At 45.1% G+C, this 15592-nt stretch overlaps 1 protein-coding gene across 1 annotated transcript in view; it reads right to left on the bottom strand.

Moving 5' to 3' along the window:
- MOV10 (Mov10 RISC complex RNA helicase) overlaps positions 1–15592 on the bottom strand; it is a 90613-nt gene that overhangs the window by 24210 nt on the left and 50811 nt on the right. Inside the window, exons 8-10 of the mRNA XM_056558295.1 lie at positions 5692–5854; positions 4461–4615; positions 2619–2795 (exon numbers count right to left, since the gene is read on the bottom strand). Of these exons, the coding sequence (XP_056414270.1) occupies positions 2619–2795; positions 4461–4615; positions 5692–5854 (495 nt within the window). The remainder of the gene's footprint in view (positions 1–2618; positions 2796–4460; positions 4616–5691; positions 5855–15592) is intronic.

Below are 15592 nucleotides of genomic sequence, written 5' to 3'. Positions count from 1 at the left end.
AGACAATGATCCCAACACACACAGCCAAGGAAACTCTCCAATGGTTTCAAATAAAAAAATATTAAAGCTGCTAGAATGGCCCAGCCAATTTAAATGCCATTGAAAATCTATGGAAAGAATTGAAGATCATGAGTCAAGATTTGAAGACTGTTTAAATAGAAGAATGGGCCAATGAGCCACTCATGCAAGTTTGTCCAGTCAGAAGGCATCTTGAACTGTCATTATCAAGACTTTTGTACGAAGGATGACCTAAATATCAATAAGTGTTTAAAACAATCTTTCCCTTTTCACATTATTACACAACTTAATTTCTGAACTTATTTGAATGTATGGGTTACTTTATCAGTATTAGGCTTGGTTTCCACACAGGTTTTTTTCTGGCATTTTGCAGTTTTGCAGTTTTAGAGCCAAAGTTAGAAGTGGATCCAGTAGGATGGAGAAGTACAAGTCCTTCTTTTATATTCCCATTCCTTTCAAATACACTTCTGGCTTTGACACAAAAACTGCAGTTTAAAAAAAAAAAAAAAAAAAAGCTAGAAAAAAAACCTGTGTGGAAACCTAGACTTAGAAATGAGTAAGCCAAGTCCCGCAAACCCAGATTAGACCTGAATCTCTTGGTGGCCGCGGCTAGCCGAACTTGCAAACATTTTGAATATGTGAAATCATTAACAAGAGGGAAGAAGAACACATGGCGCTCTGGCACTCCGAGAAAGCAGGAAGCACAGGGGCAGTAAAACATCAGGTTGACCAGCATTCCTTGTAACTATCACATGATAACCACAGGTTATACAATGATTTGCTGGTTCACGTGTCAATCAGCTTACAGGGGAATAGGAGACAGCAAGGGGGTAGAGACTTTTACATCGCTTTAAAGGCATGTTGCCAGCATTCTGGAGAGAGTCAGAAAATGTGTGTGTGAGCAGGGAGCCACAGCAGAGGAGTCCTGCAGAATACCAAAAAGCCTTCTCATTTCTCAAAAGCCTCCACAGCTGGCTGAGCACAAACCCTAGGCTATATATTTGTGGGCTGATCTCATGGACCTCCTGCACAAGCCTCATCGTGCACTACATATGCCAGTCAGCAATGTTCCAGGCACATACAAATATCTGTATAAATGAGCAAAGCTGTTATAGGCGGATCTTTGGGACCTCCTGTGCTATCCCTTGCTGCAGAAGCCTCATCGTGCACTACAAAACCCAGCCAGCATTTTTCCAGGCACATTCAAATATCTGGACAGCTGAGCAAAGCTTTGGCCTGTCCTGTATGATAGCAAAACATATGTAAGAATTGCAGTGAATGCAGCATAGCAATCTAAAGAGCCTTACTTACATTCAAAGGGGTACTCCACTCCTAAACATCTTTTCCCCTAAGTAAAGAAGAGAGGATAAGATGTCTGATCGTGGGGGCTTCCGGCCGCTGGGACTCCGGGCTGGTGACTGTGGCGTTAACAACATGGAAGCTTGGAGCTTCTGTTAGTGACATCACGCAACACCCCTCCATTCATGTCTATGGGAGGTGGCATGACAATAAGTCACACCTCCTCCCTTAGACCTGAATGGAGGTGGCGTGATGGCTGTGGTCATCCGTCACTCGGAAGAACAGGGTGCTGTGCTGGAGATCGCGGGGGTCCCAGCGGACGGATCCCCACAATCTTACATCTTATTTCCTATCCTTTGGATAGGGAAGCTGATGTTTAGAAACGGAGTACCCCTTTAAGAAGAAGTTTAACCCCTTAAAGGACACAGCCTATTTTGGCCTTAAGGAGGCAGATGAGGATTATGAGGACAGGCCATTACAATCTTCTTTGGTGCTTGCTTGATAACAGGGAATTCAGTACACTTGCTTGCCTGGGGATCCAAGACAAGTGTTGCTTCAAACTTTATTTGAAGATCTACCTAAGCTGATACCTGGCTACTCAGGAGGGGGGGGGGGGGACCTCCCTACTAGGGGTGACCACCTAACTAACTACATACCAGCCTACTAGGTGGGGGACTACCTACCTATTCGGGGATGCGAGTATCTACCTATCCAAGGACGTAACTACTATTTGGTGGGGGAGACTACCTGCCTTCCTATGGGGTGGGTGGAAATACCTGTCTAGAGGGGGATATGACTGCATAATGGGGGGGGGGGAGAACTACATGCCTATCTACTGGGCAAACTACCTGCCTATTGTATTAAGGTGGAAATGATGCTATTGGGAGCCTAAGATGTTTGTCCTGCAGATTCTAAAGAGAAGTTTTGAATGGAAGAATTAGCCATGGCGGTCCATGCCAGACTGAGAGGAAAAGGAATGGACGACTCAGAGCAGAGCAGTCACCGGTGAGTCACTAGATATTACTGTAGTTACTTATAAGATATACAGATCCTTTCTACCACTATATTGGCACTGTATTGGGGGAGGGGGGGGGGGAATAATGGTCTGTGTAAAGTGGATTTATTCAGCAGCAGTATGGTGCATTAATCAATTACTGTATGTCTGTTTTTTGGCCCTTGTATACTGGTAATATAGGTAATGTGATGTTTACTCAGTAACAGTATAGTGAGATTGTCCAATCATAACTAAGTGATCAAAAATTATTTTCTTTCTAAAAAAAAAAATACACATTAAAGATTACCTCAGCGTGTCTATATTAACAGTGGGTGATTGTTGGTGTGATCCAGTTGGAAAGAGACAATCTTGTAGACATTTCGTTCTTGCTAGATCAACTGCCCTGTGGTGAATCTTCAGTGGCATGCGGTTAAATGTAAATGTGACATCAAACAGCATTCCAGAAATAAATCTGCGCAGAAGACTTAAAAAAAATTAAAAAAAAGAGAGAAAAAAATCATTTACAAGACTTATCAGCCCATGAGGTCAACTTAGAATATTACACAGTATTATATTATTTCTAGGGATGCACTGAAAGGGAAATTTTGGTATGAAACCGAAAATGTAGTCTGTGCTTGGCCGAAAACAGATACCGAAAATTAATTGCCCGCCCACTTTTTCAATATAGTTTTTGTAAAATTGTATTATCAGAATTTTTTCCTTACTGATGTACCGTTCTTCAACGTGACACCGGAACATATACGGGGTGGCTATAGAAGGTACTGTCCGGGCTTGGAGCCACAGCACTGCCACTTAAATTGACTCCAGGACACACTATAGGGGTACACACCTTTCTGATTGGTTGCTATGGGCAACTACTCCATTTTTCCTCAGCATGTTCAGATAAAATCTCCCCTTATATATCTCTTAAGAAAAATCAATATGCTTAAAAAATTCTCCTCTGGCCCCTTTCTTATTTTTTCCCCATATATGGGCTTAATTTTGTGCGCTGTATTTTTTTTTTATCAGTACCGTAGTTTTCACAATATTTTTGTCCCCTTAGGACATTGTCTTCCACAGTGTGCTTCAAGTTGTTGCAAAACTACAACTCCCAGCAAGCCCAGACAGCCAATGGCTGTAGGGCATGCTAGGAGTTGTCGTTTTGTAACAGCTGGAGGCACACAGATGTAAGTTTTTTTTTAAACTTCTGGACACTGATCAATGCTATAGGAGCCTAGCCCAGTGTTATTGGCGCTCCATTACTACAGGCTGCTAAGGTCTGCATTATTGGAGCACCGATCACACAGGATGGACGAAGGTAGGGAACCTCCGCCCTTCCTCTCAGCTGATCGGGAACCCGCAGATTGTTTTCGGCATTTTAGACGCCGTAATCGACTTTGATTGTGGCGTGTAAAAGGGTTAATGCCAGACATCACATGGGTCAGCGATGTCCGGCATTAGCCAGTATAAAGCGAGCTCCGCTCGTATACACACGGCGGTCAGCCGTGTAAGCCTTAAGCGCACAAGACCAGTGGTGGTGGGGGGTGTGTTCTGCACCTCAATCCGGAGAGGGTATAAATTGAAAGCCATGCCCCTATTTTAGGCCACAACCTACAGAGATTATTGGCAGGAAATCCCCTCAGCCGAAAAGGGGCATTTTCAATGCACCCCTAATTATTTCCCTGCCTCACTTTGTCCCGTTTTCATGAGCGGGACCCACATCTGGGGGTGTTGTAGTGCAAGACTTTATTTTACGGTTTCGTTTCCAGAATTCATTGCAGCTAGAGACAATATGTTATATGTCTCCAGGGTGGCGTGGCTATGCTACAGTAGATGGATGGATAGCTAGCATTACTTTAGTAAATCCCTTCCATCCTGCTATCCACCCACCCACTGCAGCATAGCCATGAACACGGAACATATTGTCTCTGGCTGCATGAAATGCTGGAAAACGTCAGAGACCACAGTAAAATAGAAAGACCACAATACAACCAAGATAGAAATTCTCTAGGATCCAGTCAGGATTTTGACTAGGTAGATACAAAACTTTAACTTTTCAGAAACGGCTGTCTATCCCAGTGCAAGCACCAAAGTCCCATTCTTGGCATAAAATGTGAAATATGAAGGTAACATGGCCCAAATCACTTACTTTGGAGAAAATCCAAGTTTGACTCTTTCTAGCTCCACACCATGCACATAGCCTTTGTAGGAGATTTTATTAGGAGATTCGGGCTCTTCAGACATAGTCACAAAAAGGTGATCTCCCCTTAGTACTGATGGCCTGTTTTCAGCTACACCTGGAACCTACGGCAAGAACGCAAAATGCTGTTCTCTTGTATGACAGATTATATGGTGAAAGGACTAAATATAGGATATGAAGTATTATAACTAAGTATACTTATATAAGCAAGGCAAATATGAAGGTTTTTATGTTCCCCACAGCTCTAGCAGCACATTAAAATAGCAATAATGTCCAGACAACTCCTTTTAAATGGAATAAGTCTCCCTGATTTTAATTTTTTTGTACTGATTAATGCTGGATACCAAAAACATGGTTTTATTTCATTATTTGTATATTATTAACAGGGAAGCCATAGTGTATGAGCATCTGCTCTACTACAAACAGATAGATGCTTTACAGCTGCTTCAAAGACATAGGACTCTGATTTATGGGAGAGTTTTCTAGGCATGCCCTGTGCTGCAGGGAGGGAAGGTGAATAGCTGTGATAGCTTGGATCCTTTACAATCTATATGTAGGAGTTACCTTTCATTGTTATCCTGTCTGGGATGATAAGAAAAAGGCTGTTGAAAAGTGATCTCTACAGAACAGGAAGTAGGTATGACCCCATTATGCTTAGCAGTGAGATTACAATAGGTTTAAAATATAAAAACTCGTTTTAAAACAATAGGCCATTTTCTTATTTAATTTAACGACTACAAACTGCTGTCCAAAGATAGTCCTGCATTTAAGTGATGTGCAGACTTTCAGCCAGTTACATGACAAATAGGCAACTTAACTTACACTAGCCATACGCCAATTATGGCAGCACTAGCCAACCATCTAATGTGTACAGGGGTCTCCGGACTCTTCACTGATGGTAGAGGTTTTGTTCTCAGGGGGAGTAAGCCAATGCAGCTTTCTCCCCTTTTGCCATTTAAAAATATATACATACACGTTCAAGATGAAAACACGTGTATATGGGTGGTAGGAATTGGGAGAAGGTAGCTATTGGCTGACAGCTCCATGTGTATCACCATCTTTAGGGGACAGCATGAACTCTAAGCTGGGACTCCCCGAAATATTTTGGGGCTTAGTATTATTGAGAGGATTAAAATCTTATAAAATCTTACTGACCATATGAAAAAAGAAAGCCACTTACATCAAGGATTAAGAGACGGTGGTCTCGTTTATCTTTTTCCATGGTTTGGCGCTGTTGGTCATACTTTCGGATGTCAATCTCCATTTGAATTTCTTCTAAATGTAGCAGCAAGTGAAATTTCTCTTGATAGTTGTTAAATGCTAGGGGTGCGGTCAGCAAATGCCTGAAATTATAGAATTATAGTACTTCGGTTTTAAAGCTATACATATAGGAAGAGTTGCAAGGTGCAGCATGTGGACCTTCTGGAATTGTTTATTTCCAAACTGCACACAGATTTTGTTAATATGAAAAGATGACACAAATACTACTGTTCATTTGTAATAAAAGGTATTATCACAAATATAAAGAGAACTGTGTACTGCTAAATCCAATACACATTTACAGTAGACCGTCAAAAACTGTTGTGTCATCAAAGGGGTGTTCAGGCAGCGCACATTTTATATATCTGCCCAGGGAGAGGTGATTAAAAAACAAACATACAAACAAACAAAAAACAAAAACAACACGCACACTTGCTCTGCTTTTTAATTTGGGGATTAGCAAAGAGACAAGCGTATTTAAATCAGATACAAAAATACTTTATTGAACATAAATGCAAAAACAGACATTTAAAAATGCACAAAAAAAAAAAAACAGCAGAGAAAGGATAATAGTCATTATCCAGTGTTCGAGATGGAGACCCCAAAAAGCATCAATGTACAGCAATATGATATCACATAGTATCAGAAGAATGTGTTTAAAACTTCACAGGCTGGAAAGTGGCAGGCTACATAGTGATAAAAGAGCCCAAAGAGGGTCTCCATCTCTTAGTCTCCCTACTGGTTCATCCCCATATATATATATTTTTTTTGTCCAGAACACTGGATAATGACTATTATCTATTCTTTTTCTACTGTTTTTAAGTGCATTTTTAAAGGTCTGTGTTTTTTGCATTCATGTTCAATAAAGTATTTTTGTATCTGATTTAAATATGCTGGTCAATTCATTAGTCCTTATTGCATATATCTTGCACATCAGTGGCCCTTCTGTTTGCAATTAATTTGGGGATGTAACCTCAAATGCCCACTAAGCCAATCAGCAGTCACCGTGGCTTAGCCGCTAATTGGCAATGCAGGCCTGTGACCTCATCTCCACAAACTCAGAAGTGGAGCAGAGCAGGGGTCAGAGATCCATGACAGCATGGTAGTAAGTGTATAATTTAATCTGCCATGTTGGATCCTTTCTGGATGTTATAATTTGCAGTGTTGCAAACCTTTAAAATGCAAATGAAATGGAATAACCAACAGGACATGCTGCCTCATGTCTGGTTTATAGCTCATGACTATACAGAGAAGAGATTGAGGACAGCACTGGATCCCTTTCCGCTGTGCTCGTGGTCACCTGGAGTCCTGGACTGACGATCCAGGTATTCAAAGAAGAACAAAAGGCCATAGGACCAGCTTGGAAGCTCTGGATCATGTAAAAGTGAGCTGAGTTTTATTGGTTACATGCAGCGACATTTTGGCTCCATGTGAGCTAGCTTTAGCCTTTTTATTTTTTCTGGCCATAGATACTGAAGCCTTTTTGTTAATCTGCAAATGAGGCTTAAGTGCTCAGAGGGCATTCCCCGGTAGGGCAAGAGCAAGGCAAGTCCAGCACATGTCCTCTGAGATACTGCCCTTTAACCTCTTGACAACGCTGTTATGGCAAAACAGGGCATGATCATAGGTTTTAGGTGTGGCTGTGTCTTGTAATTTTAGCAGAGAAATGCAGTCTACGCGATGGTGTTAACAAATAGGAGCGTTATACCCCAGCCATAATCATTTCCTTCTCTACATATGGGTAAAACAAAGAGAAAAACAGGCGCTCCCTTGTGAAGAACCAACGTGATCACAGGTATGTGGGAGGGGAGGGAAAAAGTGAAGGCTCACCCTGCCAGGTTGTGTGCACTCCCACACAACCAAGATGTGCGTTTGATATAAATGATCCCGGTCTGCAGCCTTCCCAGAAATAGTAGAGAGATATAAAGCGAACTTCGGAGAAGATGGGAATACCGGCGCTGACCAAGGAGAAGACAATAGAGCCAGGTGTGTAGCGAACAGATTTAATCCAATGAGACGCGTTTCACCGCGCTTGCGCGGTTTCATCAGGCATCATGAAACTGATGAAACCGCGCAAGCGCGGTGAAACGTGTCGCATTGGATTAAATCTCTTCGCTACACACCTGGCTCTATTGTCTTCTCCTTGGTCAGCGCCGGTATTCCCATCTTCTCCGAAGTTCGCTTTATATCTCTCTACATAGGGGTACACTCTATCATATTTTTTACCATTTTTTTGGGGGGGGTTTCATTTTCTTAATTTTAATAGGGGAACAATTAAAGTAAAATTTTAGGGAAGGAATATAATAGGGGTTTCGTGACTCCGGGCTGTGGCCCAGGAGTTTAAAAAGATATATTGATGTTGTCCCCTTACCCACCTGTTAAGGGTATTAAGGGTATTTTTCAGTTCAATTTTTTTAAAAACCACCATAAATCCATTTAATTTTGGGGGCCTTAGTTGTTCATCCTGGTTAAGCAGTTGCTATGCACTTAAACTTTCCCTCAGATCATCATCACAGTACTCCCACCATGCCTACTCCCCTCCCACAGAACTCCTGTCAGTTTCTGCCCAGAGCTGTTGCAGAAAAGGAGATTTTTTTTTGTACTCACCATAAAATCTCTCTCGTAGCCTTCATTGGGGGACACCTATACTGATGGGTATATGCTCTTGCCACTAGTAAAAAAAAAAAAAAAAAGTTGGCTCCTCCCTGGCAGGATATACCAGCCCACTGGAAGTGAGGTAATCAGTTTTGTCACAAATGAGGAGGAGAAGACAACAAAGAAAGATGTCTGAAGGACCCTAGAAAAGAATCCCGGATAAAAAATAAAAACAGGAAAAAACTATCCGGACAAAAATGGAAAAATTGGGTGGGTGCAGTGTCCCCCAATGAAGGCTACAAGAAAGATTTTTTATGGAGAGTACAAAAAAGAAAAAACTCCTTTTCTTGGATGTTTTTCATTGGGGGATACCTATACTAATAGGACGTACCAAAGCAGTCCCTTAAAAAGGTGGGAAGAACAACCACTAGCGAAAGGGGAGCAGTCCCGAGACCGAACCCACTCGTCTGTATTCCGTATGGCCTGCAGATGAGACCCCAGGCCAGAGATAACCGAGGCCCAGTAACTGAGCTCCCAGAGATCCCCCGTCCATGGAGATGGACTAGGACGCCAAGGAAGGGACCGTGCTTTGCGGAGACTCTAAACCTACATCCATATAGAGAAACAAGAAAAGGTCAACTATGAAGCCAGATGGGCCAGAACCATCCCGGAAGGAAGTAGGAAAACAAAGCCAAGGAACACAGAACCAGACAGATGGCTAGCCCGGCTGAAAAACAAAAATGAAAAAAAAAAGGGCACAACAAGATAACCCAATCCAGAGTCAACTGACTCAAGAGAACATGGCGGAAAAATGCCAGGGAGAGCAGTGGACACCTGAGCAGAAGGTGAGCACAGGAAGTGGAGAACGGAAAACCACTGAAGAAAGACGGAAACTGGCTCCAGAGAGGCCTGGCAAATAAGATCAATGACCACATCTGCAAACCCAAAACCCAGAGCACCCAGGAGGCAAAATTAGCTCAACTGGTAGAATCACTTCCGCCCTTCATCTCGGGAGTACATTGACCCTGAAGGAGGAAACTGAAGGAAGAACGGCTCAAAGTAAAAGATAGCGCAATACCCCATAAAGGGCATCCCGGAACACCAGAGCGACAGACATGGGAACTGGAGGTTCCCGAGTTACCAGGAAGACGTACACAGAAGAAAAAAATGACCAAAAAAGGAGTGGAAGACCCTGAAAAGGAGCCTCCCGGAACACTGGAGTGGCCGACATGGGAAGTGGAGGTTCCTGAGTCTCATAAGGGTAAGTAAACCCAATGTCCAAACGCTCCGGGTGACAACCTTCCAGGACAAGCCAGAAGAAGTGCGGTACAGAAAAACCGCCCACAAATGGGATCGCAGGCAGGATTGCCACACATGCCCGAGACCTCAACTAATCACTAAGGCCCAAGAACCAGGAGGGCCGACCTAGAAAAGAAGGTACACCACAGCATCCTAGGATATTGTAAGACAAGGAGACCAACTGGCCTTGGACCCCAGAGGTCCGAGTGGACCAGAGCGCTCCGAAGCAACATCCAGTCAGGAAGGGAACAAAAAGGGAACCCAGCAGGGACTCCAAGATACTGGGCACAGGAAGGTTATTCCAGAAGACGGTGGTGTCAGTGCAGTGCAACTGACACTGTCAAGGGAAACATAAACACACCCTCCAGGGAGATTGTGCCGAGGGAGGAGGAGAGCAAAGGCAGGGCCCAAAACAACAGATGGTGGCTAGACCAGCTGTCGCCGAGCCCTATATGAATGCATAAACTCCTTCAACAGGGGATGGTGCCAAGACTGCATGAGCAGCAGTAGGCAACCAAGAAACCGGAAGAGAGCCAGGCTGCAAAAGTTGACAGAAGCACAAAAGTATAGACAGAAAAAAGCTCATCTGAATGCTCACAGCCAAAAAAACAAACAATGGCCCAGCCAGATAACCCACCTACATAGAAAGAATGCTCCATCTTGGTAGTAGAAAGCGCTCAGCGAAATAGTCCCCCTAGATTAGGGGAAAACAAGGGGTGGTCGAGTGGAAACCCATGCCCTTACCAGCCAAGCTCCCTGATCCTCGTACCCCCTCAGGAAGGGGGTTGAAAAAGTTGCCAGACACTGTAGGAGCATGGAAATGCCACCCTACGGCAACGGAACAAAGTACTATGTGTACACACTCTCACAATAAAACAAAGGGAGCGGCGATAGCGATAAGGAATACGGTTGCTTTCAACATTATCAAACATGTCTCTGACCCCAAGGGGAGATACGTGATTTTGGTCTGCACTATGAATAATGTCACATACACGTTGGTAGCCTTGTATGCTCCTAACACCCTCCAACTAAGTTTCCTAAAATCCCTTCTGCGCACACTCTGTCCTATACGAGAAGGCAAACTGATCATGTGCGGGGATTTCAACATCACTGTAGACCCACATGTAGACTCCCCATCCCCAAACACCCGACATCTCGCACCACTGGCGGATCTGCTTTGGACTGAGAATTTATATGACGTGTTTGCGCTCCCATCATGTGCATGGTCGTGACTATACCTTTTATTCTGGGGTTCACAATGTGTATTCCCGGATAGACTTATTCTTAATAGACAGAACAGTACTCCCTGTATCTATTACCTCCTCTATTGAGACTATCCAGTGGTCCGATCATGCCGCAATTACGCTCACATTAGACGAACCCCTTAACTCCCCCCCTGCATACCTGTGGAGAAGCAATCCCTTCCGTCTCTCTCTCCCCGTTCCCAGATCGAAAAAGACATTTGACTATTTTGCGCTGAATGACTCTGCCCCGTTAACAGCGAGCACTCTGTGGAATGCCCATAAGGCATGTGTATGGGGCTCGTTTATTAAACAGGGAGCCCAGCTAAAAAGAGAGGAATAGTCAAATTGACGCAACCTTGACTGAAATCAAAACTGTGGAGAGGGACAATATAGATAATCCTTCGCCTTCTCTGGCTGCTAAACTAAAAGATCTTAGACAGAAGCTTAGATCCCTCCTCCTGATTTCTTATGAGAAATGTTACCGCAAAATTAGAGCGACCTATTATTCGTCAGGCAACAAGGCAGGCAAACTGTTAGCGGCCCGATTGAAAGCCCAATACATTAGATCCAGGATCCCGCACCTCATTCATCCTCCTACCAAGACTAAAGGTATACACACCCTCTGAAATTGCCCATGGGTTCCGCGATTATTATGCCAGCCTCTACAATCTGAGAAACTCCGTCCCTACTCCCCCTAATGTCCTAGAGATTATTCACAATTTTTTGTCTTCTATAAATCTCCCCTGCCTATCCCCCCCCAACAGATCTCCACGCTTAATGACCCTATCACACCACAAGAGGTAGCCCTAATCATCAACCAACTTCCTGCAGATAAAGCCCCAGGTCCAGGGGTGGAATAGCCTTACCAGACCTGCGCTACTATTATTTGTCCACGTTGGTGTCCGCCTTATCAGGATGGTTGGTCCTTGATGAATCCACTCCCTAGGTCCACCTGGAGCGCTACATGACACGACCCTTCTCCTTACCTGATTTACTCCTCACTCCCTTCTGGCACGTCCCTACACCCTCTGACCTGGGCCCTGTTGTGTCAGCCTCGCTAGCTGCCTGGGTAGACTTTCACACATTGGCACAATCCAGGGTTTCATGCCTGAAACAGGCCTTACCCTTCACCTTCCTACGTGCTCTACTACCCGACAGATTTCGGACACTGGGCAGACAGAGGGATAGCTACAGTGGGTGACCTAATGGATGGCCATACACTTCAATCATTCTCCCAACTGAATGATCTGCTCAGACTTTCTAGCTCATATTTCTTTAAGTATCTTCAAATTCAACACTTAGTGAACTCCCCGACGCCCTCACCCCTTTGTAGAGACCCGGTTACCTATATTCATGTGTCCAGGGGTAAGAAGGGATTGAAAGCTCTGTATAATGTTTTAATGCACAATGCTCATTTCCACAAGTTCCCTGCCCTGAGAAGCTGGGAATCAGATTTACACCTTACTTTTACTGATGAGGAGTGGATGTCCGCATTTCAGACGTCTCAGAAATATTTGAAATGTACTACCCACATAGAGGCGATTAGAAAGACAACTCTCCGGTGATACTATACACCGGATAGACTGGCCCACATATACCCCACGGCTTCTAGTGACTGTTGGAGAGGGTGTGGTGGTAGAGGTACACTATTCCACATCTTACGGTCCTGCCCGCTACTACAAAATTATTGGGGTAACTGTAAAGCTCTATTCCAAGAAATTATACCAGATTACAATGGCTGGTCTCTGCAACAAGTAATACTTCTGTTGGGTATGGACCTACTACACCGTGATTTCAGGGGTCTCTTATGTATTATGTGTGCTACTGTTAAAACAGTTTTAACTAGAGAGTGGAAGTCCGCAAAGATCCCCTCCCAACAAGATGTTATAGCATCCCTCAATCTCACATGCTTGTATGAAAAAGTCATTTCACTGGGTAACTCTACTTACCTCAAGTTCGAGACAACTTTGTCTTGGTGGTTGTCCTCTCAATACGCTCAGGTTCCTTGACCCTTATACTTACTCCCTTTCCCCTCCTCCCCTCCCCCCCGCCCCCCCTTCATATATGTCGCCTCTGCCTCTGATATCACTGCCACTCTCTCTCCATTATCCCCTAGATATACACTGCCAACCACTCCTTTTTCCCCCGCCTTGATGATGCTACTGGGTGCCTTGAAACCCCCACTGTTTTCTTCACATATTGTTTCATTACAATATTCATTGGTGTTCCAATTGTTTCTTGCTGTACGTACCATTCATTCACGCACGGCCTGCGGACTTTAAAACTGATGTCTTATTATCCCTACCTGATGGAATTTATTTATTTGTTTTTGTTAATGGTGGTTTACCACTTGTTTGCTCACCTCAGGCACGCCCGAACTGTTTGCATTGTTAAAACCCAATAAAAATGATTCTTGGAAAAAAAAAAAAAAAGTAATGTGTGCATAGCCCCCAGAGGGATAGGAATCCTGGACACTGGTGCTGGGCAAAGATACAAAGATGGGACTACGAATGCAAGTACGAAGCACACACAGATACACAGCAACCAACAGCGTTGAGAGGAACACCCCATCAGGGTGAAACCTTGGACCAGATGAACGCACATGGAGTCAACCTGGTCGAGTCTAAGGCAACAGAGCAGGAGCCAGAGCCACCCTGCACAGGAACCCAGGTAGGATACCTGGAGACATGGGCGGGGGGGGGGGGGGGGTGGCCCCCATCAGGCCCCATGCCAGAACAGAGGTGCTCAACTGCTGCAGACCTGCAGAAACAAGATCACAGGAAGGCCCGAGGCACACCCTACCAATAGAAGGGAAGGTGGGCTCTACACGTGCAGGGGGGCCTTAGCAGATGTAGGGATGCAGACATGGTTACCTCATGAGTAGTGGGGTACCAAGACTGCAGACACAAAAGAAACTAGCATACCAACGTTGCACCCTTAGAAAGGGGAACAGAGAGTGCTGCTGTTACTGTGAAAGGCCATAAAACCTGCAGGAGATGCCCACACCCTATCTCCAAATTGTGTTACACACCAGGACTGCTGTCACAGATGCAACAGATGTAGGATGCATGTGGAGCGGAAAACATGCAGACAGTCTGAGTGACTGGTATAAATGGTCCAATGAACATACAGAGAGACACTACACGGAGCTTCATATGGAAGTGAGTAACCGGGCTGCAGTTGCGGGAGTGGATCGGAAAACCATGCAGCCAGAGTCTGCCTATTTGGCCTAGGGAACATGGCCACACTGGGTCCCGCATTCAGAACCACACACCGAAAGTGGGATACCAGCCTCCAGCCGCGAGAGTGGCAGGCATGTAGAGAGGGACCTGGTAAGGTAGGGAACCCCGTGAACCAGCCTTTGGTGCATTGTATAGGAACCTTGGAGTAACAAGGGGTGACTCGCTCTGAACTACACCTTGGCAGTGGCATACCTGAACTTCTGTCTGGCTGACTCGAGAGGATTCCTGAACACACAGGCTCACTCCTGCAAACCCTCCCACAGAAAGTGGGGCACAGGAGTGCGGCCGATCTGATGGGGGACCCGGTGGAATAGCAGACAACGTCTGGCTTATTGGCATCCGTCCCTCGTACCTGCAGGGACCCTCTTACAGATTTTTCACACCAACTGTGAGGTATGGAGAAGAAAAAACCCAGCCAAGCACGCGGCAGCCCTGCGCACTAGCAGTGAGCTACCGGAACTCCAGACGCAGATACATCATCTCCTTGGATAAGCGAAAGGCGGCGGAGAAAAACCAAGCAGACCTCTGGCTGATATGGGTCCATAGTAGACAACAGGCCACTCCAGCGGACACCTCGCACTAGTAGTGGGGTACCGCAAACCAGCCGCAGATGCAGCAGCTGTGAAATGAGAAACATGAGACTACTGTCTGGCATAATGACATCAGGTCCAATCCATGCCCACATAGGGACAATTCCAGGGAGACCACACACTGGACGTGGAGATCCGGGGCACTAGCCGCAGATGCGGCAGCCTGTGGAGGAGGGAAGATGGTAAACACAAACTAAGAAACCCCGATGGGGGCATGACAGACACTCAGCGGTATATGACAGTCACTGACTGTAACCCCGGTGAAATCCCTGGCAAAGTCTCGCCACGGCGGGTCACATACACAACCTGACAGTGAGAACCCTGCTGAAATGAGGTATGCCAGAGGCATACCTCAACCGACTCAATGTAATTTACCATATCAGATCCCATACAGAGACAGAAACAAAACAGCCCCCAACAGATATTACGCTGAAAAGAACAGATATTACAGGCCAAGGCTGTAATAGAGAATGGATGTCACAAGGGTGAGCTCACAAGTAGAAATGAAAAATAAGGACACAATTTACTTATTGGCCACAAGAGGGCGCCAAACGCTACTAAATGAGTGACCAGCAGCAGAGATTTTTTATTTTTATTTTTTCACACATGGAAGGAGGGAAGCATGGGGAGCCAGGTGCCCTGCACTGATGCTGACCGCATGATCTCCAAAGTTAAATGGGCAAGGACCACCATGTTTCTCCTGCAGGGACACTAAGGAATGCACATGCAGGAGCCCTAGGAGCAGAGACGGCACGGAGCAGCGCGTATAGAAGCACCTGCTAAGCCGCTGCACAGTTTAGAGACCAGGGAACAAGAGCGGCCGGGCTGAGCGAGCTCCTGCCAGGCTGGAG

This window comes from Hyla sarda, chromosome 2, assembly GCF_029499605.1.
Source record: "Hyla sarda isolate aHylSar1 chromosome 2, aHylSar1.hap1, whole genome shotgun sequence".
In the NCBI taxonomy this organism is placed as follows: domain Eukaryota; kingdom Metazoa; phylum Chordata; class Amphibia; order Anura; family Hylidae; genus Hyla; species Hyla sarda.
The sequence above is the reverse complement of the archived record's forward strand: the minus strand, read 5'-3'. Positions and strand labels throughout refer to the sequence as shown.